Below are 27,763 nucleotides of genomic sequence, written 5' to 3' on the forward strand. Positions count from 1 at the left end.
CAAACTAGAGACGTGGTTTATTGTACAAAACCTGAAAAGGATTCTGTTCCCTCCTACCTTCAGTCACCATGGAATGAAGGTGTTAGATTTAATGTGTGTCTGCTTGTTTCTTCTTCTTCTTCTTCTTCTTCTTCTTCTTCTTCTTCAAGCCAGTCTTCTCTCACGAAGACGCCCTATTTGCCAAACAATGTCTTTGCACCCACGGGGAGCAGCAGTGAATTCAGTTAAATATCCACACGGTGAAAAAAGTAATCCATCTGACCCTCTCCAGTTTAATCCCAGCAGCGAATGTGTAACTCCAGCAAAGTCCTCGACGTCTACAAACCAAAAGGACGTTCCACCGCCAAGGCTTCCCGACTACTAACTATGTTTGTGTGCCCTGATTTAGCCCCCCCACAGCTGTCCTGTAGGAGAGCAGGAGACATGGAAAGAGACAGAGAGAGAGAGAGGGAGGGAGGGAGAGGATGTCTGCCCAGCCTCATTACCCCCCACCCAACAAACATGCACACACCAAGCTTTGCAGGCCCTCAAAACCTAAAATAGCAGCAGAGACACGGGGTTATTATTAGTGTCTCGGGCAAAAAGATGACTCAATGATCTCTGTTGGGTACACGGGGATACCATGCACACACAAGATGACAAAGATGGCAGTCATGCGTGCAAGTTTACCCGAGCAGGAACACCTCTGAAAGCCACAGCAGAACCTTGAAATGAAAAGAAAATGGGAGACAAGTGGTTTCCTCTGAATGCCCAAAGAATTCACACCACAAAAAAAAAAAAAAAAAAACAGTACTAGACTTCAACAAGAATTTATAAAAGTGTGAGTGTTAAAGTCACTTTTATTGACTATTGACAAGATTATACCGACTAAGCATAACATTATGACCACCTTCCTAATACTGTGTAGGTCTCCCTTGTGCCTCCAAAACAGTTGTGACTCATCAGAGAATGGACATGGGCCTTCTGAGGGTGTCCTGTGGTGTCTGGGAACACAGTGTTGTTAGTGGGGGTCTTTGAGGGGAGGGGCCTCTGTGGATCATCCCACAGATACTTGATCAGTTTGGGATCTACTGAATTTGGAGGCCAGGGCCCATATTCCTAAAGATTCCTAGCGCTAAGAGTTGCTCCTAGTGGCCAAATTCTAAGAAAATTCTTAGAATCAGGATGTTTTCTAAGAATTTCCTCTCAAAGTTAGGAGTAGATCCTAGTAAAGATAAAAGGTATTCCTAAAGAATCTTAGCTCTTAAGAGTGCTCCTAAGGTGAGATCTGTTAAGAGCAGGGAGGAGGACTTTTAGGAGGCTTAGGAATTTCTTAAGCAGAGGAGAAAATGGCTGAAAGAAGAGGCAGGAGAGATATTCTCCAAACGCTGAATGACAATCAAGCTTGATACGATCGCAATATCAGCGGAAATGAAAGTCATCACAACACTGAGGTATTTAGCAACAGGAAAAATGCAAAAATGCAACAGTGCAGCAGTGATGACTTGGGGCCAAATCTACGTCTCAAAATACTTTTATTCTCATTGACCAGTTGATCCAGAAGCAAACACTGTTCCTCTGTCCAGTTTGGTTTCCTACTTCATTTCTTCTCCATTGCTGTTCGGTTTGTGGAAGATTTGAACGCCAACCATCACTGCTTCTTCTAGGCCGGTAAGCAATCACAGAAACTGATGAAAGCTGAGCCATTTTACCCTTGTTAATACCAAATGGATGAAGGGCAAAAATGACCAGCATGGTAAATGAATGGAAACAAATAAATAGAACTATCAGCATGTGAATACTGTGCAAGTGGGACTGAGTTTAATCACACATTTTATAGGATAATTTATAGTATAGCTTACTACTTATTTATTTTTATGTAAAATATTATTTATAATTACACAGTCTTCATAGAGATTAGATTCTTTTATTAAGTCTATTGATTTGACAGTCCATTCTAGGCCAGTCATCACCAAAAGTGTATTTTTATCTAGCTTTTAGGATCAACCAATCACACCCCTTGAAATGATGACTCATACCTAGCAACGGGGTCAACCACACCTCCTCACTAAGATAAGAGTTTCTGTCCATTCCTTGCTAAGAGTTCTCTGAGAATTTTCTGGAATCACTCCTAGCTAGGAATTTTTAGGCAAAGTTAGGAGCTCTCTGAGAGGATTCTCAGAATCTTTAGGAATACAGGCCCTGGTCAACACGTTGTGCTGTCCTTAATGTTTTTCTCCTAAACCATTTTAGGGCTGCATCCTGTTGGGGATGGCTGCTACCATCAAGGAGTGTCATTGCTATGGGGTGGGGGTGTCTGGTCTGGTCTAGGTGGGTGCTACATGTCTAAGTAACATCCACATGAATGAATGAATGCCAGGTCCAAAAGTTTCCCAGCAGAACATTGAATTATCACAAGATGGTTAATGTTTTTCACTTCTACTGTCAGTGGTCATAATGTTGTGGCTGATCGGTGTATGTCAGCACTAGTCCACTGCTGACTCACCCATCACTTAATAAATGCATATATTAAGAAAAAGCCACAACTGTCTTACTCTTAGATTCCACAGTTATAATGAAGCATTACTGTCTTCATCAAATCCTGCGGGGGGTAACTACATTTCCCACAAGCCTTTGCTCCTTCCTCTACTCGCGGCGCTTCATGTGTTTTTGCCAGGAAAGCAGGAATTCCAGAGAGTGGAGTCCAAAGAGTTTCCCGTGGAGTTGTCAGGAGCAGTGTGTGTGCGTGTGTGTGCGGGACTTCTAGGGTGGCATGATGTGGGCTCGGTTGACGGTCGGGGTCGGGGGATCGGGGCTCGGGCTGCGGGCTTGCAGAGACGGTTTGCTGCGGGTCACTGGAGCTGGATGTGCGGGGAAGAGCAAGCAGCAGCAGCAGCAGCAGCAGAAGAGACAAGCTTCCAGTGCAGAGGTAAGGGGAAGGGGACCACGAAGACTTTTACAACTTCTCCTAAAATCCTCCTGGATGCAGCTGAGTGACAGCTTGCTGAAATCTCTGAGCAGAGAACATTGGGGAACATTTCAGCATTTCTTCTCATGTTATCAGCCCCACAAATACTCTGTGGCCCTCTAGTGTGCTGAGTTACCCTTACCTCGGCCACTACATTAGGTACACCAGTGAAAGCATTCTAATGTAAGAGTCCTGCATGCCATCTTGTCTTCATGAAGTCCCTGTTATTCAGCATTAGCCTAAAAAAAATAACAGTGGAGGCTGTGGTTTGTAGAACTGTTGAACTGTATTGTTCAACAGTTTCTGACTCATCATCTTGAACTTCAAGTGAAGATTAGAGCAGACGTGCAGGAGGATTTAGTGCACGACTGTAATGTCAGAATTTGTTTTCACTAGTGTGCCTATTAAAGTGTCTGTGTGTTTAATTCGGATTAGAACAGTCATGAAGGAGGATTTAGTGCAGCTCTGTTACATTAGAATGGATTTACTAGTGTGCCTAATGAAGTGGCCGGTGAGTGCATGTGAACTTGTGATCAGATATGTGCCAGGTTTTCTCTTTTCTTCATCTGAAACGTAGACACTGTTTTCGCAGCCTCTCTCCGTGTTCCTGCACGTTACAGTAGAGCCACAGGAGTGTGTCACAGCGGCCGTCGGTTCATGCAGACATAATGTGCATCTGTTCCCTGCAGACCGTCGTCCTCTCTGCCTGGTTCACTTCACCGAGCCTCACGAGATGATTTTATTAAAACCACGAGTGACTGACTCTTCTGTGCTGTCGGCCTCCTGCTTACTTCCTTTCATTCATTCTTGCGCTGTTGGGCGTCTAATGTCCTGCTCTGTAGTTGTTCATTACACTCAGTAAAACCACCTATCTTGTGGTCATTCAAGCTAATAGCTGACTTTGGACTTAAACTGACACAATCTGTCCCATAATGCACTGTGGCTGCTGCCGCTGATAAGCCCCCCTCCGCCGTCGGCTGGTTCAAAGGTCAGAAGTAACAGCAGAATGAACAGAGAGAGAGAAAAGACTATCATGTCTTTATCAGTGATGGGTTATTACATAGAGAACACAGTAATCATCCAATCTTCATTTGACTTGTTTCCGTGGCAACAGTATGTTCCTCTTTGTGGTAATGGGAAACAGTATGTTGCAGATTATTTATTTTGCTCCAGTGGTTGGATTGTTGTTATTACTTTCATTTCACTAATAAAGACAACGGCGTAAATATTGGTAGACAGGTTGTCGGAGCAATGGATGAAGGGATATAAATGGTCAAAGGGTATGGGATGAAAAGGTGTCGAGGAGATGGGGTGAAAAGGGACGAAAGGGGTTGAGGGGATGAATAAAGCTGAGGGGAAGTGATGAAAAGGGGTCGAGGGAATGGGATGAAAAAGTGGAGAGAATGGGATAAAAAGGGATGAAAAGGCGTGGGATGATAAGGGATTAAAGAGGTCAAGTGGATGAATAGGATGGGATGAAAAGGGTCAAGGAGATGGGATGAAAAGGTGTTGATGGGATGGGATGATAAGGGATTAAAGGGGTTGAGGGGATGGATAAAGTTGAGGGGAAGTTATGAAATGGGCTTTAGGAGATAAGATGAAAAGCGGTCAAGGGAATGGGATGAAAAAGGTGGAGAGGATGGGATGAAAAGGGATGAAAAGGCATCAAGAGGAAGGGATGAAAAGGCATCAAGAGGATGGGATGAAAAGGGTCAAAGAGATGGGATGAAAAGGTGTTGAGGGGATGGGATGATAAGGGATTAAAGGGGTCAAGTGGATGAATAGGGTCAAGGGGAAGGGATGAAAACGATCGAGGGTATGGGATGAAAAGGAACTTGATTTTAAACTTTGTCTGAATTTAAAAATCCTAATATTGGTGCCTTAAAGATGCTTAATGTTAACAACCGTTCACAGTATTTCAGTTGTAATCCTTGTGTGTCCCCCCTTGTTTCTGTTATCCTGTACACTCAGTGCTGTGGTTTGTGTTTCCTCAGGCTGCCTTGAGGAAGACTCCGCTGTTTGACTTCCACAGGAGGCAGGGGGGGAAGATGGTGGAGTTTGCTGGTTGGAGCATGTCCGTCCAGTACAAGGAGAGCCACATCGCCTCACACATGCACACCAGAGAGCACTGCTCCATCTTCGACGTCAGCCACATGCTGCAGGTGAGACATGCACAATGATGCAGACGCACACAGATCAGCAAATGCACAATCATGCAGCAGCCTCACAGTATGACATACACCAATAGGCCACAACATTAAAACCACAGAGTGAATAACACTGATGATCTCGTTACCGTGTATTTACCGGACCCTGTATTTTATGTGGATGTTACTTTGATACGTAGCACCACCTGAACATTGTAGAAGACCAAGAACAACTCCACACCAACAGCCATAAGTTCATTCTTATGTAAAAGAAAACATGATTCAGACCAGGCTACCATTGCTCCATGGTCCAGTTATGACGCTATCCATTGTAGGAGCTTTCGTCAGTGGACAGAGGTCAGCATGGACACCCTGGCTGGTCTGCAGCTACACAGCCCCGTACAAAACCAGCATTTACTTTTTATTGCAGGAGCTCGTCTATTGGATTGGACCACACAAACCAACCTTGGGCCACTTATGATCGGTACATCCCATAGAGCTGTGGTTTTGGAGATGCTCTGACACTCAGTCGTCTAGCCATCACAATTTATCCCTTGTGTCAGAGTCTCACTAATCCTTGTATTTGTTTTCCTAACATCAAATTTGAAGACAAAAATGTCCACTTGCTGCCCAACTTATTCCGCTTCATTGTCATGTGTCCTGAGGACCAGATAATCAGTGGTATTCACTTCACATGTCATAATGTTATGGCTGATCGGTGTACTTTAGAGCATAATACAAATGGCAGCTTGTTTGATAGATTTAACTGTACATATTCTTTTTGTTTTTCTTCTGCCAGACCAAAGTTCACGGCAAAGACAGGGTGAAGTTCATGGAGTCTCTGGTGGTCGCAGATATCGCAGAACTCAAGGACAACCAGGTAGGTGAAGCTCTTTCAACTTTGTTTTGTCCCCTGAGAGCCATTGTTTTTTTTTGTGACAGTTAGGTCCATATTTAGATTTTTGCCACTTCATTAGGCACACTAGTGAAAACAAATGCATTCCAATGCAACAGTCCTGCACTAAGTCTTATCCTCATGGAGGTCCTGGTATTCAGTATTAGTTTAAAATGATTGAGAGAGCTGTTGATTTAACTTGTTGTGTTGTGTTTTCATTGTGGAGGCTGTAGTGTGTAGTACTATTGAACTGTATTGTGTTGTGCTGACACGTGTTCCTATTATTGTTCCTATTATTTTGACGATCTGATTTTAGTCTTTCTTGCTTAAGACTGCTGCATGCTGCAGATAGAGACTAAGAGCAGTGAGAGTAAAGCAAAACAGTACAGTTCCAGGCTGGACAACAAGACCTGACTCACTCTGAAGTCTCAGTCAAAGAAATGCGACGCCATTCTTAGTGTAGTTTGGTCTTCTACAGTGGCCACACCGCCAAAGCACTCCAGAGCACAATGCCTGACACACTGCAAACACAAGTGCCCTCCAGAGCTCCATGCCGACTCTCGTTCTCAGATCCAGGATTGTCCTCAATGTGTTTTTTCAATCCTTCAATCCAAAATTGTCCCATTGTGTTCCAGTAAGCATGATCATAACTATGTATTTACCTATTCTCATATTAAAAAAAGCCACTAGACTTCGTTGAACAAGATACTCTTGCAGTAAGGACAGATTTGTCTCAAGATGCTTTATAGATCCCAGAGCCTGAAACCCCCAGAGCAAGCACTGAGGCAAACAGTGGTGGGAAAAAGAAGAAACCTTGAGCAGAACCCAACTCATATGGGTTTTTATGTCATATCATAATAGCATATGAGTGGATAGATGGGGAAAAAGAGGTGGAGAGGTTAGGACTGGTCGTCCTGGCATATAACGGCAGTTTGCTTGCTGGCCGAAAACCAAACACCAAACATTGCGCTAACGCTCTGTGGCAAGTGGCACCACACCAAAACAGGACCAGGAGTCTCAATAGGCAGACATCAGCCTATGTGGACAGCCACCCAGTCCGACCGTGTCGTCCTGTCTCCTCCCTCACCTCTTAGGGTACCTTGTCCCTCTTCACCAATGAGAAAGGAGGGATTATGGACGACCTCATAGTGACAAAGACAGACCAGGGCTACCTCTACGTCGTCTCCAACGCTGGCTGTGCCGACAAGGACTCGGCTCATATGAAGGTGAGCGCAAAAGAGTTCTGTGTGGACAGAAGAGGCCTGGAGTCGGTCAGATCTGATATGTGTGTGTTTTTAGGCCAAACTGGCAGAGTTCAAAGCTGCAGGTTTCGATGTGGATCTGGAGTTCCTGGATGAAGCGCTGATTGCTCTGCAAGGTAAAGTATTCCGCTGTTCGCTTTGTCCTCTGTGGCCATATGCTGTGTTAGGAAGTGACGTTGTTGATATGTGCTTCTAGATATGGGGAGTTCGGCTTTGTAGACAAGTAGAGCTGGGTGTTATCTGCCTGTCTTCTTTTATTCCTCTACAAGAGTTCCTTCTTCTTTTGGTTCATTGACTCAGATGTTTGGTGCCCCTTATTTCACTCTCTCCCATTTGTATCCTTTGTTGAAATGAAATGTGAAACGTGCCAATCCACCCTGTGTCGCCAGGTCCGACCATGTCTCGGGTGCTCCAGGGGGGGCTGAAGGAGGACCTCAGCAAGCTGACCTTCATGACCTCCACCCTGGCCACTGTGTTTGGCATTCCTGACTGCAGGATCACTCGCTGTGGATACACTGGAGAGGACGGGGTGGAGGTGAGCGGATTTTTTTCTCAAGAAAACAAAACTTTTCATCCTTTTTCATCAGTCCCCTCAACCCTTTTCATCCCATCCCGTCGACCCCTTTTCATCCCATCCCGTCGACCCTTTTTCATCCCATACTCTTCGACGCATCTTTCTGTATGTGTGATGGACACAGTGGCAAGGACCAAGATGAGGCTAGTGGTTGTGTGGCGTTGCAGTCTTACATATACTCATGGATGCTTCGAGTTAATGCTAGCTTCAGCGCGCCGACAGTGCTATCATGCTCATGTTTGGCAGGCCTACAGTCCACAGTGTTTCCCATCCGTTAGCATATTAGCATGCAAACATTTGCAAACAGCAATAACCAGAAAGTTGCAACAGGTTTGGTGGAATCTTGTTGCAGGAATTTAGCATTTCACAAATTGAAAGATTTGGCGTGATGATGGCACAAGCACATAACTTGTTAACAGTCTTCCCTTTTTTTGCTACTACTTCAACATGGTGATACACCTCTTAGTAACACTGTCACACAGGTCCAGATATTTAAGGAACCTGCAAACCTGATTCAGGATGAATGTTTTACTAGATGGGTTTGCTCTTTTTCACACCGTTTTATCTTCCCACTGTGCTGGACGTGTGCAGAAAGCAGGACGGATGTGGGTGGGTGTCTCTCTGTCTAACAGAGGGATGGTGGGAGTTTGCTTTATCTTCTCTTCTTTTTCACTCATTCCTTAACACTCATGTGAGTCATTTAGTTTTTACTGCATGAGCATCCAAGCTTGGATTTGCCCAGATTTTACACTTTGTTATTACTTGTTTGATGAAAACATGCTTTCTCTTCAACAAACAGTGTTTTTTCTTTCAGGTCAGATGAGTTAAAATGCAGTTTTCAGATCATTATTTTTATTGGATGGACATCCAGCTCAGATTGCCTGTGTCTGTGTGTCCTAGATCTCCGTCCCTCCGTCCAGGGTGGTTGAGCTGACGGAGAGGCTGCTGACTAACAGCGAGGTGAAGTTGGCCGGTCTGGGAGCCAGGGACAGTCTGCGGCTGGAGGCGGGGCTTTGTCTCTATGGCAACGATATAGATGAGACGACCACGCCTGTGGAGGCCACCCTCGTCTGGACCATAGGTGAGATTTTAGTGTTCGTTATGAAGTGTTTTTGTAGCAGGCTGTGGCGGGACGGGTGATTCCTTTTGCCTTCATCTGCCAAGGACACAGCTGGTGCTCAAATGCAGAATTGCTGAGGACTTTATGAAGACGTCTGGGTGCTCCAGGATGTTGTTGTGTGCGTCTGTACTTTAATTCAGTTTGTCCTGTCAGATCACTCCACTGCTTTGCCTCCTCATGCACAGGAAAGCGCCGGCGCCAGACCAAAGATTTCCCCGGGGCTGACATCATCGTACCTCAGATCAAAGCCAAGACCGCCAGGAAGAGAGTCGGCCTGGTGTCCACCGGACCCCCAGTCAGACAGCACACACCCATCCTCAGCCCTGATGGAAAGGTCATAGGTCAGAGGACAAAATGTATTTCAATTAACAGAGGTGCAACAGTGCTGGGAAGAAATAATCACCAGTAGAGGAATTAAATTTTTAGACATTTAGACATTTTCTGATTGGTTGCAGGACTATACAGTTGTCCTGCAACCAGTAACATTTAAGGATAACATTAAATTTAAGTGTTTACATTTGTTTGACATCATACTTAACATTACGGTGCGAATTTGATGAATTTATGAAGTTATTTTGCAGACATAAGCCATGGTTTAAAGCATGTTGCCCATAATATATGAGTAAAATGTAGATACACAAGCCTGTGTGTTGCTTAGATATATTTTTTTCTTCAGTTTTCCTTAAAAAGACCTCTTTCTTTCTGTTTTTCACGTAGGTGAGGTGACCAGCGGCTGCCCCTCTCCCTGCCTGAAAAAGAACGTCGCCATGGGTTACGTGGACGCAGCATTCGCCAAGAATGGAACAGCCGTCCAGGTCGAGGTCAGGAAGAAAGCAGTGCCGGCCACCGTCAGCAAGATGCCCTTTGTCCCCACCAATTACTACACTGGATAGGCGACAGGCTCGAGTACACACAGGTGCTCCCACAGTGGAGCGTTCATCACCGCATCCCTTATTTACCAATGCTGCCCCCTGCTGTTCGCCTCCAGCAACGCAACATCAATACAATTATGAAAAATTTTACAGTGATGCATGTGCTGGTCCACTGCGATCAGTCGCTTTCACTGTGAAGCACATTAAATGTTTAAAGCAGAGTCTCGGTGTACGGGGACAAAACAGAAAAACGTACGATACAAAGATGGTGCAGGATATTTTCAACCTTGCTACTTCACATTTAGTCCGTGCATTTAAGAAAGGGCGACGTGCATTAGCATGATTTTACGTGTGAACGGACGTGTAGTGAATCAGAAGCAGTGTACAGGTGAGACTCAACTACAAGCAGTGTTGTTGAATGTATGTATGACTACAGCATGGGCCCAGATGTTAACATGGTTCATGGACCAAGTTTTGTCTTTCTTTTTCTACCTTGTAAGTGAAGTGCGTGTTACACTGAAGGAGCTTGTTGTTCGAACAAAATCCAAATTGAACACTACTGTCTAATTAACTTTTTGCTAATGAAACATAAGCAGGACCAAATACAAAAATCCAAATGGTTCTTTTGACATTAAATCATCATTTTAGTTTGTTTAATTTCCAATAATAAGGTTGAAAACTTTAAACACTACTAATGGAGGGCCAGCTTGTTGTTCCAATCTTTCACTGTGATGATTAACACAAACATGCGAGCTCAGTTTTGTCCTTTTTTTTTCTTAATTTGCTTATTTGTATGTTCGTCTTGCTCATTTCATAAAGTGGTAATATCTAGTTTACGCCACATGCGGTACGATGATAGTCTAACTTGAAAGAAGTGTAATTACTGTGTTAAATTAGGACGTTGTCTAGAGCAATAATACTACTGATTCTTACAGAGGTACGCTGTGTGTGAGGACTTCAGTACTTACCTGAATGTTTACATAAAATTTTTAAATAACACTTTGTGTTTGATTTGAAACTGTATGTTTTTAATAAAGAAGTTTTCATTTGACTTATAATTTTGGCACTGAAATTAAAACACTGATGTTAAAGTAAGGTTGCGTACATGTTTTTTATTCGAGACGTTCTTCTTGACACTACTGCAGTCCATCATTCTGGTAAAATGTGAGCTTCTAACAGAGATCTGAAGGGCCACATAGGTGGAAAAAATAACCAATAGTTTGTCTCAATTTTGACTTTAGACAGTTTATAACTCACATGGTCTGGATGGAACAAGGACAAAGTCTAAAAATTAGGTTTTGAAAAACAGATTTAAAGTCAGAATTCTGAAAGAAATAAGTCAAGTTTCATATGGTGGCCTTACTCCTCTTACGTATGTGTGTAGTAAGTAAGTCCATACAATGTAAGTTAAACTTGAATCTGAATGTCTAGAGCAATAATACCCTCAGAAGTTCGACTTTTTCTCAGAATAAAATCTTTGTAATTCTTACTTTTTTCTGCCATTTTTCTGAGGAGTCAGATTTTTTTCCTCAGTTCGTCAAAGTTCTGGCGTTTTTCTCAATTCTGTTTTTTATTTATTTATTTTTTTCTCAGGCTTCTGACTTTTTCTCAGAGTTAAGATTTTGTAATTCTAACTTTTTCCTGACATGCTTATCATTTTTCTCTCAGAATTATGACTTTAATGCTGATTTATTTATTTATTTATTTTACTGACATTTTCGTCAATATATTTTTTCTCAGAATTATGATGTTTTTCTCAGAATTCTGACTTTAATGCTGTTTTTTTATGATTTTTTTAAAAAAAGTTTTACAGACTTCTGATTTAAGAATTCTGAATTTAATTGTGACTTTTTCCTCTGACCTCTGACTTTTTCTCATAATTGTGACTTTTTTTCTCAGAATTAAAATTTTGTAAGTCTTTTTTCTCAGAAGTCTTTTTTCTCAGAAGTTAGTTTTTTTTTTTTGTCAGTTCTCACGTTTTTCTCAAACTTCAAACAAATTTTTCCTCTTAACTCTGACTTTCTGTCTCTGAATTAAAACTAAAACTAACCTTTTTTTCCTCAGACTTTTTAAAATACTTTTTAATTCTGACTTCCGAGAAAAAATTTTGTAAAAAATTTGATACACTTTTTATACTAATCCTCTTCCGTACACACAGACGTCATATTGACACATAATAATAAGGCGTGATTTGAAGTTCCAGACTTAACCGGAAACGGGGGATGCTAGCAGAACTAACCTGGCTACCCCGGCTGCCGGTCTGTTCAGTAGTAACTGAGGGGAAGATGGTGGACTTGACGACAACATCGTGCTCCAAACTCCGTCCCAAACACTTTGAAAAAAACTTACCATCTCAACCTGGTGTTAGGTATAGATTACCCGGGGACAATCATAGATAATATCTCCCGAAAACAACTAAAGAGGACGTTTTTTTTTTTTCCCCCACCTCTGGACAACTCTTTATCCTGGGACTAAAAGAAAGCGGAGAGTTGCGGAACGTGGTGGTTTGTGTTTGTAACGGACGTTAGCCGAAACGACAACCGAAAGTGTCGCTGTAAGTGTGAAGGAAGGCGGCGTTTCAAAGCTTTTTATTCGGCTCAAGAGGTAAAACCACGGAGACGAACAGACCGCCGTGTGCCGCTGCTGCCGCTGCCGCTGCTGCCCCCGCACCAACTGTCAAACCGGGAGCGGACTTCGAGCTAACTCCGGCTAGCTAACAACGGCTAGCTACCCTCGGCTAGCTTTGTTGTGAAGTGGTGGGTCGACCCCGCTGCACGAGATGCCGCGGAATAAAAAGGGGAAACGTGGCGGCTCCGGGAAGCCGGGTGAGTAGCGATGGCGGCCGTGCTAACTCGCCATCCAGCTGCTGGCAGTGAACCAGCACGATGTATTAACAGATAAGACGGAGTGAAAGTGTTAATTGCAGGGTGAATAGCACCCGGCTAGCTTTGCCATATGGCGTGAAGTCAAAACAGCCTGTTGCTCCCCTGATATTCAAATGATCAGAGTCTGACTTTGGCGTCCACGTGGCGTAAAAGTAGTGCTCCAGCTCAGCAGTGCGGCAGTGACATTGATGCTGAGGCTGCTGCTTTAAATAGCTCTTATTCCCGTGCATGCACATAGGTATTTCCCTGGAGCATTCAGGACCCTGGCATGCTTTAGGTTAATCGTGTTTATTTTTAGCAGCGGGTGACATCCCACTTAAAACATGTTCTGCAGGTGGAAGCTGCTGCACACGAGCCACCCATGCAGCAAGGTCTTCCAGTTTTTTTTTTTTTTTTTTTTAACATGCACATGTGAGCTGAGGCTGTTTATGGCCATTTAGGTCTCAGCCACGCGTCTGTGTCAGCAGCGTACAGTAGCGGGTCGGAGCACGCATGTGCACGGGAGGGCGTTGCAGCCCCCCTCACGTTTTCGTGCAGGGGTGTCCCTGGAAAAAGCACACGTGTTGCATATGTACACACACACACACACACACACACATAGGCAGGCGTACACACCCTGCAGGTGTTGTGTGGATTTCACAGATTTCTCAGTTTTTTTAAAGCTCTGATAATTTTGAGAATTTGTGGGAATATGCAGCTGAATTGTGGTGTTTTCTCCTTTCCATCTTGACCATTGCTTCATATCACCTGTCTTTTCATTCATTCATTCATTCATCCATACACCCTTTATGTCAACCCTCCACCCATACATCCATCATCTTCCAGGCTCTCTCCGTCAGGAGGTTCTTCAGCTGCAGCTGTCGGCCAAAGCGTCGGTGAAAGGTAACTCCTCAGACCCCTTGACCCCTTGAAGCCAGCGTCCTGCCCTGTGAGCTCTACACCCACGTAACAGTGCATGCTTACATGCTAAACTCGCCTTGTTTTTCTCCTTTTCGCCTTGAAAACCCCCGTCACACGCTACCCGCGCGGGCTGCTAGCTTTAATATGGCAGACTCTACCACATACTCCGGTCTGGTTTTGCAGCACTGTGGCAACAAGTTCGCTTTATCGTCAGTTTCGTAACTCGTCGCTTGTGTAATGCTCGTACACCGCAAGCTAATGACTCCATGCGGGGTGTGATGGCTTTTTTTTAAAAAGGTGGCCGTCGCAGAACTTCAAAGGAAAATTAACCACATCCACCCAACCTGTTCCGCTTACTTGCTTCAGCGTCGTCTGCTTTGGCTCAAGTCTGAGTTGACATCTCGTCACGCGTCCAACCAATTCCTGGATGACTTACGTACGCAGTGTCTTAATGACAGCGTGACATTCGTGACACAGTTAAAATCACCGGCTGCATGGTGCCGTTCGTGGTTTTCTTATTCCACGCTGCCTAAGCCGCTGCCACACGTGTTTATTTTTAACACTTACCCAAGGGATGTGTGGCTTGAATGTAATACTTTTTTTCAACCCTAAGTGTATGATAAACTTGACAGAGAAATTGTATATTCTGATTGCGTTTCACTCCTACGCCCGAGGCGCCTTTTATATTTGTAGTTGGTGTGGTTTTATGAGACACCAGATTGCCTGTTGCTTCTTCTTTGTTTTTCCAGAGAAGCATCGCTCATTTCAACGTCTCTTCAGTGGTAAACATGAGTTTATTATACTGCCAACCTCTGGACTAATTTCAGTTGGACTAGGAAGGATGTTAATCATGTCTTTGCAGGATAAAATAAGAACATATTGTGGTGGTGGGACAATGAGTCGTATTGTGCGAGCTTCCTAACTGAAAAAATGCTTGAACGCAGGTTAATTTAGTCTTCGGAGTCCTGTGTCTTTCATCTATAGCTTGTGCTACCATGTGCTCCCCTAGAGACCGACCGACCGACCGACCGACCGACCGACTGACTGCTGGAGCCGTGTGAGTGATTGCCATCTAAGCACAAAGTAGAAAAGTGGAGACGACACGTGAGTCGGGCAGGAGGCTCACAGTGCACATAACTGAGCTATGTGTGGGCAGGCCTGCGTGGGAAGATGTGTGTGTTCAGCTGCAGGGGAGTAACCTGCAACGTGTTAGGGAGTTCAAGGATGAAAACTGGGAAAGGGCCGATTGTTAAAGGGTGGTGGAGGACGCTATCTCCACTGCGAGCTGTCGGCTTGTGGCCGAGAGAGCCCACGTGTTTGCTCTGTCGGTGGAATCAGAATGTTGCAGAAGGAAATCTCAGTAAAAAAATCACCATTTTTATTTTTTGGTTATCGCACGGGGGGAATGAATGGAAACATTTAAGCTCTGGAAACTGCAGCCAACAAGCATGTTCATTTGCATGCATGAGAGGAAATAACTCTCTGTTCCTGCAGGTAGCAACGATCTGTATTCATCGATTAAAAAAGGAAACTAGAAGAGAAAGAACTGCTGAATTACCTACGGCCTGTCTTGAATCGTGCCAATCAGTTGGTCTTCAGTCTCTTCATGACCTTCACATAAATTCACAATTTCACTATAGATGAAGGTGAAAACGACAAGAACGCACTATGCCGTCTTGATCATTTGCATTCTTTTATCCGTTGTCTCTTGTCTCAGACTCTAGTTTGACTAATGGCACCAGAAAATTCAAAATCTCTTCCTCACAGACGCCCATCAGTGACCCAACACCGTCCAACGGCCGACTTGACTGTCGGCTGACTGTGCGTCGAGGCCCCAGAGGTTCTAAAAGTTCACAGAACAGGCCTACCTACGGTATCGTTAGAGCCGTATTAAAGAACCTAAAGCTATCATCTCGTATCTTATTTAAAGGAAATGGAAGTCTATTTCTGTGCGATCACATTTCCTGACATGTGATTTCTAACTCAGACTAGAAGTACTCCTTGGTATTGGCAGCTCAGCACTTGCACACCCAGTTTTTTACAAGTGACTGTCTAATGTAATTTAATGTACAAAATGTAAAACTAGGAACACGAGTGTAAGCCTTCAGCTGCACGTCCAAACTTTGGGCAGCGACACTTTCAGAAAAATGGAGAGGAGCCTTTAAATCCTAGTCGTCTGCAGCGGCAGTGTGGTGTCATTGGCCTCGTTTCCCGACACACCCAAACCTGAATGCTACACTTTTCGACAATGTTCAATGGAAAACTGAAAATCAGACAACAATGACTCCAAAACTGGATTTGGTCCAGTTATGTGGCTGAACTTTGGCTCAGTTTACACATCCGGATCTCATATCTAGTCCTGGGCATTGTTTTTCTCCTCTGGCTGCCTTTGAATTCCTGCCTGGGCTTTTCTGATAACCTGAGCGCAGATGGAAAAGACAGTAAATCACAACTCCGTTCTCCATTTTGCGTCGCTGCAGCACGAGTGGCCTCTGGGTTGCCTCGGCTGTCCTGGCTGACCTGGACACAAATAGTCTGACTATTCTGGATGGTAATGAATAAGTGAATGGCCAGCGTGGTCTTCAGTAATCCCAGCAACAGTAGAAAGTCCTGAGCCAGCAGGAACCTGAGGGTTAGCTTAGCTTCGCCTGCATGACTCTTACCCTGATTCACACATGGCAGAGCCGGGTAGAAACAGAGCCCCTGCTGCTATTAAAAGCCTAAAAGATGACGGTGCTCTGCCTAATGGAAAATCCTTACGTCATCTGGTATTTCCTGTAATTGCGTCCTGATTATTAACCGAGGGAACGAACATCAGCTTTGGTGCGTGTGTGGGGGACCATGACAATAAAAGATAATGATTGCTATTTAGGGAGCAAACCTAATTTGTATAAAATAGCTTGATGAATGCTACAGCAACGGGTCATTCTTTGTCGTTTAGTTTTATGTGTCTGTGTGCGCAGGAGCAAACTGCTTACAACTTGTAAACGGACTGGAAAGCAACGCTGCCATGCTAGCGATTAGCATCCGCCCTCGTTGAGTTCCTCAGCAAATGAGGACACAACAACGGCTCCAAGGCTCCAAGACAATCAGACTGTGTTTTCTCTAACAGTCCAAATACTCAGTGGCTCAACCATAGCTGGAAGTTTAGTGTGCACTCAACTTCTTCTTTTGCAATTTCGTCACTTTCAATCCACTGATTGTATTACTGTCTTCCGCAGGGTAAAAATATTTGCTATGACTCCTCTTCAGACTCTGCTTGCTTTCCACAGCGTTACTGCTGCTTTGGCCACCTGATTCCCCAAACTACAAGTCTGGCTCAGTTCATAATAAGTTTACATTAACACATTAGCTTGAGTCTTAAAGGGGAACTACTGTTTTTTTTACAACCTGGACCTTATTTCTGGCATAAAATACCATCGTTTACTCATCCATGTAATCTGTATTCCTTCGGGGGATAAGAATAAGAAGAATAAGAAAAACCTTTATTAGTCCCGCAACGGGGAAATTGCACTAACTACATCAGCGTATATCCATATAATGGGAGTGAATGGGGCACCGAAACGCAGCCTCTAAATAACGTATTATCTGCCGCGAAACTCGTTCATTTCACCAATATTTTGTTATTATACGCTCGGAGTATTCCCCACTGAGTCCGGAGTCGACCCCGGATGATGATAACAGCTAGCTCCGTTATTTTGAGGCTGCGTTTCGGTGCCCCATTCACTCCCATTACATGGATATACGTTGATCTAATTATCTCCTGAAGGAATACGAATTACACAAAAGTTATATGGGTGAGTAAACGATCGTATTTTATGCCAGAAGTAGCGTCCAGGTTGTAAAAAACAGTTGAATGATGTCCTTGCTCAAGTTGGTAAATTACACGTTAATGTTTACTATACGTTTCTATGTGGGTCTGAGTGTGTTTGTGTGTGTGTCTGCGTAAAAGAAGAACTCTGTTGTTGTATAGTTATTGACACAGCAAAGCAGTTGAGGACAGTAGGCCCAAGGTTAACTTTCTTAAACACCTGCTTGGAGAGTCTGGTTAAGTTCGGGCAGCATCTGTTTACCCGTATTTTTAATGGTCTTGACCATTTTACAGAAACGGTAAAAAGAAACCGTTAAAAGTCTTTACATACAGATAAAATAGCGACAAGAAAAACATTAAAGTGAAAATGTCTCTGATCACTAAGAGGTGTAAATGAAAAGCTTTGCAAATGTGTTCTCTCTTGTAGGGCTTAAAAATAAATAGAAAATGCACTTTATAGTTTGAAGAAATGTCTTTTTTTTTTGACGTAGTGTTGCCCATTATTTACTTCAAGATATCTGTACTCTGGCTTCACCCTGATATCTACCGATCTTATCTCCACCGCTTTGCTGCAGCTCAGAGGAACTTGTCGTTTCTCTGAGCTGCAGCAAAATGGTGGCGATGATAATGGCAGGCACTGATAACACCACTCAGGCTTGTATTTCTGTCGGCTTGTTTTTGCGTTTATTCACTTTTGTTTTTCTTGACACAACTCCAAAATCTGAGAGTCGAAGTGAGAAGTGTGAACAGGTTTAAATTCTTTTTAAGTGTCTTCCCAGAGTCTCACTTTTTCTGCACATGTGCTTTTTCCACAGGTGTTAAAAATGGGTTGAAGGGAGAGTCGGCCGCCAGCGATGACGAGCTGATGTCCGATGTTATCAGCCACTACAGCAGTGCCAGCGAAGGCACCTCTGTGTTGGATGAGGGCACAGGTTTGTACAGAAATGCCGACTTGTTACTATTCACGCCCTTTTAAATGTACATGTGCATATACTTTGCATCAGGGCAGCTATTTTCTTGATTGGTTGAAGTTGTTTTTGGATAATTGATTCATCAGCCGGTCTGTAAAATGTCAGAAAATAATGAAAATAGAAGCATTAAATTATCAACTGTTACACAGGAACCTTAATTAATATATCCATGATGTGTTTTTCCAAACAGGAGGTGAGCAGGTGGATGAGCAGACCGCCCAGGAGGAAACAGAAGACAAACTCAAACAGTGTATAGACAACCTGATGGACAAGAGGTTAGTTATTTTTGCTCCTATCTAGTCTATTTTAATTACAAAAAAAAAAGAGGTAACGTCAATAATATACATTTCCTCCTCTGTGTCTCTCAGTGCGAAGACTCGTCTAGCAGCCCTGGAGTCACTGCGTCAGGCCTTCTCCTCCAGATTACTGTATGACTTCATGACGGAGAGACGCCTCACTGTCAGCGACTGCTTGGAAAGGAGCCTGAAAAAAGGTAATACAAAGCAGGTGTATGTCACAATCAAGTTTTTTATACCTGATTGCAGTCCAGATACAATCAATCAGTCAATCCATTGCAAGCATATAAGCTTGTCAGTTGAATAGACATGTATATTGTCTCTTATCAGAAACAAACACTCACCAACTTTAGACTTTTTTACATTTCTGCATAAAAATGACTCAAAACATCAGTGGATTTTCACTCAAGTCCTGAAAGTAGACAAAGAGAACCCAACTGAACAAACACTGCAGAAATACTATACTTGTGCATTTGTTTATTCAAGGAGATTGCTAATTTGTACATATCTGCCAGCTGCAAAAGTAACTGAACCCTTGTGCAGCAACTAACATTTCCAGTAACTGCTGATCAGTCGTCTACAGCGGCTTGGGGGAATTTTAGCCCATTCCTCAGTACAGAGCCGCATCAGTTCTGAGATCTTGGTGGGTTTCCTCACATGAACTGTTCGCTTCAGGTCCTTCCTCAACATCGCTATCGGATTAAATTCAGGACATAACTTGGCCGTTCCAAAACATTAAATTTGTTCTTCTTGAACCAATCACTTGTGTGACTGGGGTTGTTTCTTAAGATTCAGCTCATGGACAGATGTCCTGACATTTTTTCATTCGATTTCGCTAAATTGATTGATCCAAATCTCCTCCATTTCTTGTCAATCAGTTGAATTTGAGACGTTGGGTTTGTGGATTTCAAACTCTTCAGAGACGGTTTTGTAACCTTTTACAGCCTGTTGAGCAACAACAACCCTTTGTCTGAGCTCCTCAAAAAGCTCCATTGTCCGTGTCATCGTACACTTTCACAAACGCGTGTTGTGAAGATTAGACTGTGACAAACGGGACACTGAACGGGACACTTCTGAATGGATGGACTCTAATTTGGTCTTTGACGTTAACGTGTAATCCCAGGGGCGCACTTACATTTGCACTATGTAATATTGGCTCATTTTCCTGAATAAACAAAGACACAAGTATAATATTTCAATTTAATTTGTTTGTTTGGGTTCTCTTTGTCTACTTTCAGGGCTTGTGGGAAAATTACTTGATGTTTTGAGTAATTTTTATGCAGAAATGGTGCAATTTCAAGTTTTAGTTTTTGTTTAGGGCAACAAATACAAAAGACAGGGTCCGGGTCTGGACATCCCTAAAACTAACACAGATTACTCTCAAGCCACGTGCTCGCCCAGATGAATAAACTATAAATTAATCCTGTGATTTCTTCTTCTTTTGCCTTCTTGCGTCCAGGCAGTGGGGAGGAGCAGGCGGCTGCGGCCACAGTCTTCTCCCTGCTCTGCATCCAGCTCGGGGGTGGAGACGAGGCGGAGGAGGGCTTCAAGATGCTCCGTCCCATCCTCACCGACATCCTGACTGACAACACCGCCAGCATGGCAGCTCGCCAGAGTGTGAGTAACCTCGAAAATCCTTCTCTGATGTCTGGATGTGGGATTATCTTTACGTCACAGAAAAGAGCAGTGTCGAAAACAGCTGCAGGGTAACGAGAATAAATCCAAAAACCTCAGGTTCATCCAGAAATTCAGAATCTGAAATACTTTCCTTATGTTAATGTGGACATATCATGTTTTAGACTTAGCCTACAGTTTGTCTCTTACTTGAAGCATTTGTCAAACAGTTGAAGCCATAAGCAATACAAAAATAGCAATCCAGGTGAATAATTTCCATTTTTACTTTTGGTCAGAGTAAGAAAACGCTTAAAATGATTCACGTAAACATCTGGAGCTCATACTAGTTGACCCAGTAAATGCCTACGCCATTAAATAAATGAACTTTGATTCCCTGTTTTCCTGATTTTCTACTGTGGAAGCAAAAAGTACAAAGTTAGTAACCGTTAGTTGAAACAAACCAGAATCCTCCACTTGATACATGTCTTGTAGTTTGACTTTTTCCCCTCTCATCTGTGTCCATCAGTGCGCCAGAGCTCTGGGGATGTGCTGCTATGTGTCGACGGCTGAAGAGGGAGAGGTGAGAACGATTTACAACTCGAGGCGCTTACAGTTCTTCAAGTGTACTTTGTAATATATCAACCAGACAGAGTCATGGCTGTAGTATCAGTTTGCACATGGATTATTAAATTATGGGCTTAACAATAGTTTATACAGTGTCTATAAAAAGTAGTGGATGTTTTGACGTATCACACAAAATAAGTGATTGCGTAAGCGTTCATGTCAGTATTTAGTAGATTCATCTTAAGCAGCAGTCACAGCACTAATCCTTGCTCAGTCATCCGTGCACTGTTAAACATTCACAGCTTATCTTTCTCTCGTCCCTCATTACATTTTCTCTCTCTCTTTTTTTTTTTTTTTTTTTCCATCGCCAATGAACCATCCCAGGACTTGATTAAGTCATTGGCCCTTTTGGAGAATGTCTTCATGTCTTCCTATCCGAACCGAGAAGGAACGCTGCCCACGCCCAAACCGGGCACCCCAGGCCTCCACAGTGCAGCCCTGCAGGCCTGGTCGCTGCTGGTCACCCTCTGTCCCGCTTCCAGACTGAGTGTGCTCCTCGACCTGTGAGTGAAACACACTCTGTGTTCAGATATGGACTAAGACACGATCAGTTAGAAGAGAAAAGTGTCCTTCACATCAGTCCACCTGTTGAAACCATGTTAGTTTGAAGCATAGACTGTATATAAAAATATGGACGACGCGTCTCCACTTCCTATTCTTTATTTACAGTCTGTGTTTTGAAGTGTTTGTAGCGTTCATAAGATTCCCTTAAAATTCACATTAACACACACAGTGGCCCAGTTCAGACCTGGTATTTACATGCATCTGATCACAAGTGTCCAGCTTTGAGTAGGTGTGTTTACATCTGGCATTGAAATGTGATTTGAGCCAGCACTCGAGATCTGATCACAGTTTTGGGCTCTTAAATCAGTTACCACCATTTAGAGCACAGTAGAATATTGTGCAAACAGCTGCTGTTGAATGTTTACCATCGTTTCAGAGCCACAAACTTCACTTTTTGTTGCGTGGGTGCAGCAGAATGGGGAAATGAAAATTTTGAAACCTAACAAGCTGTGTAGGTTTTCTCATTTACTGAAAGCACATTTTAAAATATTATTTATTTATTTATTTGTCTCTGACCAGCACAAAGCCCAGGCTATAACTTCCAAACTCAGACTAATGTCACTTCTGAACTGTTTGCAGCTGTGAAAAAGGTAATAAAGACAAATTCTGATTGTTAAGGAAATACACGACTTAACTCCACATGGCTATTTTACAGACCAGTGCCAGGTAGGAGTTTGGACACACCTTTTCATTTAATGTTTTTTCTTTATTTTTATCATATTTTACATTATAGTAGATAATACTGAAGACTAAGCATAAAAACCATGGCATAGTGCTGCAGAATGCTTTTTTGGTTTACTACATAATTCCATTTGTGTTCCTTCTATGGATGTCCCGATCGGTATTGGGAGATTAGTATCTGGGCCAATCCAGGCATTTTTATTGACTCAGTGATTGAACTGATATCAGGCTTCATCCAATGCTACAGCCAGCGCTATTTACTGTACTGGCTACAGTCACACAGAAAAGCTTTTATGAATCTCCAGGGGAGGAAATTTAGTTTATTTAAGATCAGATCGGGACCCGACTCGTCCGATACTGAATATTGAAAGATCGGTTTCAGATTAGAGGGCAAAAAAACTTGAGATATCACAAGTTGCTATATAATTGTGACGTCTTCAGTATTAATGTACAATGAAGAAAATTATAAAAGTAAAGAAAAGCCATTGAAGGAGAAGGTGTGTCCAAACCAGGGGTCGCGTTAACCAAATATTTTCTGTCATTGACTGTTTTTTTAAAACTGACGGAAAAATCTGAAGGCCATCTGTCATTTTGACAGATTGCAATTCACACGCCTGAAACCCTTGGTGGCGAGTGACGTTATTAATTAGCTCTTGTCTCTAATCAGTGCACGACTTCCTGGTACACCGATTATACTGATGCACACGTCAGAGCTCGGCTAACCATAGACATATATACAATATGTATCTATATATGTCTCTGTCTTCGCAGCTAATGGCTACCAAAATGGAGGAATCGGATGAAAGCACGTTGCTAGGACTGATAAGTTTTTGTGCAAATTGTGCAAAATAAGAGTTTGCATATCACCGAAGCACTTCAACCCTACGGTACCGTCTAAGAGCTGTTAGCGCTAGCAGTCCTGGTCCGAGTACGGACAAGACGTGTCGGCAGCCCAAACATTTTTTTTTTCTCCCTACCATTTAAAGTCAATACTGTCAATACTGGAAAAAGTACTTAAAGTTAATGAAATTTTAATGAAAATGAAATGCTATTGAATTGCATTATTATCATTTAAAAAAATTAAAGTCACGGGTAAAAATAGATTAATGACGGGATTTTTATCACCCTGTCAGTCAAAATGACAGACAACGAAAAAGTCTAGCGTAACCTCAGATCCAAACCTTTGACTGATGTATTTATTTTAAATGGAGGAATTACACACATCCTGCTTATATTTAGTAATGTAATTTGTCAGTTCACGTTTAGATTTATTTATTATTTAGCTAGTTAACAGCCACTAAGTGCTTTTAAAAGGCTCTCCTTACTAATAACCACTTATAATAGCAGTTGGGTGAAAGAAAAGAGGACGTCAGCTGAGTGGGTGATCAGTCGATGCGACCCAGGAGGCATTTTGTATTCACACTCTTAAAGGCACGTGGTTGCAAGCGGCCCAGATCGGATCCCAAACATGTTCACACCTGTAATTAGAGCTGTCCTCTTGTGATCGGCTTACTCAGAACAGATGTTACAACCAGGTCTGAACAGGGCCATGTTAAGATGTACAGTACAAAGTAATACATCCTGACTGATGGTGTAACTAACATTGTTTCTGTCTCTGTCCATCACCCTCTCTGCAGCCACCTCCCTAAACTGCAAGCGTGTCTTCAGAGCACTGATGTCAACTACAGGATCGCCGTGGGAGAGACCATCGCGCTGCTGGTGGAGCTAGCCCGACTAGAGGTAAACGCATATTCTTACACATAGGGTTTTAAAAGTCCTGGAATACACACACTTTTAAAGCAAATGCACTGTCTACATGTCTTCACGTTACACCCACTGCAGCTTTGTCAACGGCGTGTTTGTGTTGACAGGAGTTTGAAGTGGAGGACAACGAAAGTCTGTGCGAATGCCTGAAGGGTTTAGCCACGGACGGAAACAAGCACAGAGCCAAGAACGACAGAAGGAAACAGCGCTCCATCTTCAGAGAGGTGCTACATTACATAGAGGTACGTTGTTTTATAGTTCCAGCAGTAAAACAGGTTTTTAATGAGTTTTGTTCACATGTGAGTCATATGTGAATCGCATTCAGTTTGTTTGAAGGCTGTTTTTCTTGCTGGTGCAGGTTTCTTCAATGTCTCTTTTTTTGTTGCCGTGTTTCTCTCCTGCAGAACGAGGACTTCACAGAGGAGAAGATCAGGTTCGGAGTGGAGAGCGTTTACATCGACAGCTGGAGGAAGAGGAGAATCTACGACGCCTTCAAAGAGATCCTCGAGTCCGGAGTCAGGCACCATCTACAGGTGAGGGCGCCGATAAGAGCCGGCAGTTTCGATCTCAAGCTGCCAACCAAGAGTCTTGTCTGTGCATGACGTTAATCGCTGCAGCCTGACGGTTCTTACGCTGCGTCCTCGTTGTTATGTTGTTTTAAGACTACTGGCATTGCAGATTTCATCAGCCGGCTCTGTGCAGGGAAGATGTCATTGTGTGTTGACAGCACGGCAGTTAACGCACAATGAACACACCTACACATGCACCACTCATGTGTGGGCAAACTGCAATGCCTTAGCTAGGCAGTGATGCACAGACACTGAAAGATACGCCTTCCAGTATTCATGTGCTGCAAAATTTAACAAATTATGGTGAAAGGAAATGCTATTTTAGACTCTTAGTAGGCTTCAAGAAGACATTTACTGGTGGATCATTTTGATACATAACGTCTACAATCCATGATTTAAACTTTTGTGTATGACATTTGTTTTGTTTCTACAGTTCAACCCACTACTGAGAGACATCTTCGGCCTCGGTGCTCCTCTCATCCTGGACGCTACAGTCAGAGTCAACAAGATCTCACGTTTTGAAAAGGTGAAATACACTGAAAAATCTGTTTTCCCGTTCAAATCAATCTTCATTTGAAAGATCCAATATTGATTCGTAAAAGTCTTTGATGGATTTTTGAATATGTACCAAATACATGCAGAGATGTCTCCGAAACTAGTCCACGAGCTCCGACTGTGATGGTACCATCAGATCCTAACACGTGGCAGCGTGTTGGATTTAAAAAGTAGGACGAGATAGAAGAGCTGAACAAAAGCAACCCAGAGGGAAAATCCTGCATTAAAAAAATAGCACTAATCTCTCTTTCTTCTCAGAATATGAGTCCCGTAACACTTCATTTAGATATCATTATGGGCCATGGTTCAAATGATTCCGAGTTAAATACCTCTGTATGCAATTGGATAGTCCTTCAACCAATCAGAGCACTGGTGGTGTTCCCAGCTAATACCTTAATCGCCTGTTTTATAATTATTTTGCTGTTAGTATCTTTAGAACAGATCCAAACAGCTTTCTATTAAAACGGCAACCATGTAGTTGTTAACCCAAACGATTTGATTGGTCCGGCAGATCTTTGCTTTATCATATAAAATACATAAATGAATAATCGTCTTGCAGCTGTGGAGTTCCAGAGCAACGTCTGCCTCAAACATTGTGTAGGCTGGGATGTTTATCTGGCTCCTAGGCTAACAAATCACAAAAATAAAAAAAAGCATTTGGTTTTTTAAGCTGAAAATTTGTCAAAATGCCTGGGAGCTGGATTGATTTAGGAAATCGTTTTGGCTGCTTTGACGTCCCGAGAGTTATAAATTTGTTCGTCTTACCTCTTCTTTTCTCAAACAGCATCTTTTCAACTCTGCCGCCTTCAAAGCCAGAACTAAACAGAGGAGCAAAGTCAGGGACAAACGCGCCGACGTCATGTGAGACGGCGGCGTAAGAGAGGACCCCGCCCGTCCAGCTCTGCTGAGACGGGACACAACACGATGCCTTCAACTTGACACACAAAGACTCAACCGACAGGGATTTTTCACTTGTGCTCTTCATGTGCAATTTAACCTCCACATTCAAAAAAAAAAAAGCTGCAGAGGAGCAGTTGTATTGTTCTCTCTTGCAGGCGTTTGCTCGTCACTCTTTTTTTTTAAAGAAAAACAACATAATGGAATCAAATAAGATGAGCTGTCTTTTATGTAGGAATAAAATGGAGCGCACAGTAGGATGTTTAAATACATTTTATTATTATTGATAATACAGAGAAAGAACCGTAAGAATCGGACATTTCAGATCTGTGTGCAGCTCTCTCCGGTGCTGATGGGTCGTCTTTGCGATGCAGCCGCCCAGGTGTTTTTAATTCTGTATTCCAGATGTTTTTCACTGAACGCAGAGCAGTTCACATTTGAAGCTCTGCGTTTGAGAATAAGCAAAAAAAAAAAAAAGAAGTTAATATTGAGTCGTCCTCTGTCCTGAGTGGCTTCTTCAGCTGCCAAACCGCAAACAGACTTTTACAAACAATGCAACCTAAAAAAAAAAAAAAAAAAAATCAAACGTGTGTGGTGTTTGCGTGAGGGTGTGTTTTAATTTAATTTAACCATGTAATGAAACACTTAAATATACAGGGGGATGCCTAATTAAACAAATGAAATCAAGGAGTTAGTATTGTCATCTTTGTATTCACTTTTTATTTTGTTTGTTTTGAAAGAAATGTTCAATTTTAACCATTTCTGGTGAATAATTGTATTTTACTTTCTAATTTATTTAATGAGTAGCTGGGTTTTTAAGGAATTTAAAAAAAAAAAACTGTTTACAATTATGGGATAAAGATGACGAGAACGAATTGAAGTTTGTGTTTTTAAAGGGGGATTTGGGGGTCATACAGTCATCATACATGTATGAGGTTATATAGGTTTATGGAAATATATGTGTATGAAATGATAGTTACCTTTAAATGATTTTCCCATCTGATGAGTTATAAATGTGTACACGTCACTAATCAGACGGTTGGGGGGTTGCTGTTTTTATTGTAGTCAAGTTGGCAAATTAAATTCAATGTGTCCTGACTGAATAGCGGCAAAATCCAATGCTTTAGAGCTTTTGGAAATGTTAAATAAATAAATAAGGAAAAGACCAACTTGAACTGGATCAGCTTTTACCCTATGAATGAAAAGTGTCTTGAACTTGTAGCCCCACTAAACTGCCTCATCTGTGCGTCTGGTGTTCAGACACATGGATGAAAAAAGGAACAAATGAAATAAAAGAGAACTTGCCCACTTGTTTGGCTCTTTTTAATTCCTAAAATTTCCATCCTGGAAGGAGAAGCTGCAGTGAATAACCCACCGAGGTGAAACAGATGTTTAATTTACACTGAAACAAAAACCTGTAAATGACGCTCCAGTGTTTGTGTATAATGTGTATAAGATTCCTTCCATGCAGCTGAAATGTATGACAGTCACTATAAGAAACCAACATGCATTACATGGCTGCAATGATGCAATGCAGAGTAATAAATGAATGTTGCTGTTACTAATTTTAGCATTTCCGGTAGACTTACAAAAGGTCCAAAAGTGAAAGCTCAACTAAAATCACGGTGAATCAACCTCTGCTGCCCCTCTGTGGTCAGTTTCCGATACTACACTCCTCCAATCAACCCTGCACTAAAACTTCATGAAGGTTCTGGTATTCACCTTTAGCTTTGATCTCAGCATACATTCATTGTGGCATTGTTTTGATAAGTTTCTGTCACAAAGTTTGTTTCCATCCAGTGTTTATTCATTTAT

The 27,763-nt window shown here is 42.6% G+C and overlaps 2 protein-coding genes across 3 annotated transcripts; both read left to right on the forward strand.

The window, feature by feature from the left end:
* Window positions 1–2,738: 2,738 nt before the first annotated feature.
* Window positions 2,739–10,868, forward strand: amt (aminomethyltransferase). Its single transcript, XM_084552742.1, has 9 exons — window positions 2,739–2,908; window positions 4,942–5,109; window positions 5,894–5,974; window positions 7,084–7,215; window positions 7,289–7,367; window positions 7,641–7,786; window positions 8,726–8,906; window positions 9,131–9,286; window positions 9,663–10,868. Exons 1-9 carry the CDS (start codon window positions 2,753–2,755, stop codon window positions 9,836–9,838), a joined length of 1,275 nt encoding a protein of 424 aa, XP_084408868.1. The 5' UTR covers window positions 2,739–2,752; the 3' UTR covers window positions 9,839–10,868.
* Window positions 10,869–11,990: 1,122 nt separating this feature from the next.
* ifrd2 (interferon-related developmental regulator 2) lies at window positions 11,991–27,558 on the forward strand. Of its 2 annotated transcripts, XM_084553809.1 has the most exons (13): window positions 11,991–12,642; window positions 13,528–13,584; window positions 18,229–18,345; window positions 18,575–18,659; window positions 18,753–18,877; window positions 20,140–20,297; window positions 20,821–20,874; window positions 21,243–21,421; window positions 23,801–23,903; window positions 24,035–24,169; window positions 24,332–24,460; window positions 24,930–25,022; window positions 25,836–27,558. In XM_084553809.1, exons 1-13 carry the CDS (start codon window positions 12,597–12,599, stop codon window positions 25,914–25,916), a joined length of 1,362 nt encoding a protein of 453 aa, XP_084409935.1. In that variant the 5' UTR covers window positions 11,991–12,596; the 3' UTR covers window positions 25,917–27,558. The 2 variants fall into 2 exon arrangements, with proteins under 2 accessions (XP_084409935.1, XP_084409936.1); XM_084553810.1 differs by lacking the exon at window positions 13,528–13,584 and having other exon boundaries at window positions 11,992–12,642.
* The last annotated feature ends 205 nt before the right edge of the window (window positions 27,559–27,763 follow it).

Source organism: Chelon labrosus (assembly GCF_963514085.1).
Source record: "Chelon labrosus genome assembly, chromosome: 10".
Lineage (NCBI taxonomy): Eukaryota > Metazoa > Chordata > Actinopteri > Mugiliformes > Mugilidae > Chelon > Chelon labrosus.

Bases quoted from the DNA above. Each gene is read 5' to 3' on its own strand.
- amt (XM_084552742.1), top strand. From the start codon at position 2,753: ATGATGTGGGCTCGGTTGACGGTCGGGGTCGGGGGATCGGGGCTCGGG. The intron at 7,216-7,288 runs GTGAGCGCAAAA...GTGTGTTTTTAG, and splicing joins AGGACTCGGCTCATATGAAG to GCCAAACTGGCAGAGTTCAA. The intron at 9,287-9,662 runs GTCAGAGGACAA...TTTTTCACGTAG, and splicing joins CCCTGATGGAAAGGTCATAG to GTGAGGTGACCAGCGGCTGC.
- ifrd2 (XM_084553809.1), top strand. From the start codon at position 12,597: ATGCCGCGGAATAAAAAGGGGAAACGTGGCGGCTCCGGGAAGCCGG. The intron at 18,660-18,752 runs GTTAGTTATTTT...TGTGTCTCTCAG, and splicing joins GACAACCTGATGGACAAGAG to TGCGAAGACTCGTCTAGCAG. The intron at 18,878-20,139 runs GTAATACAAAGC...TCTTGCGTCCAG, and splicing joins GGAAAGGAGCCTGAAAAAAG to GCAGTGGGGAGGAGCAGGCG.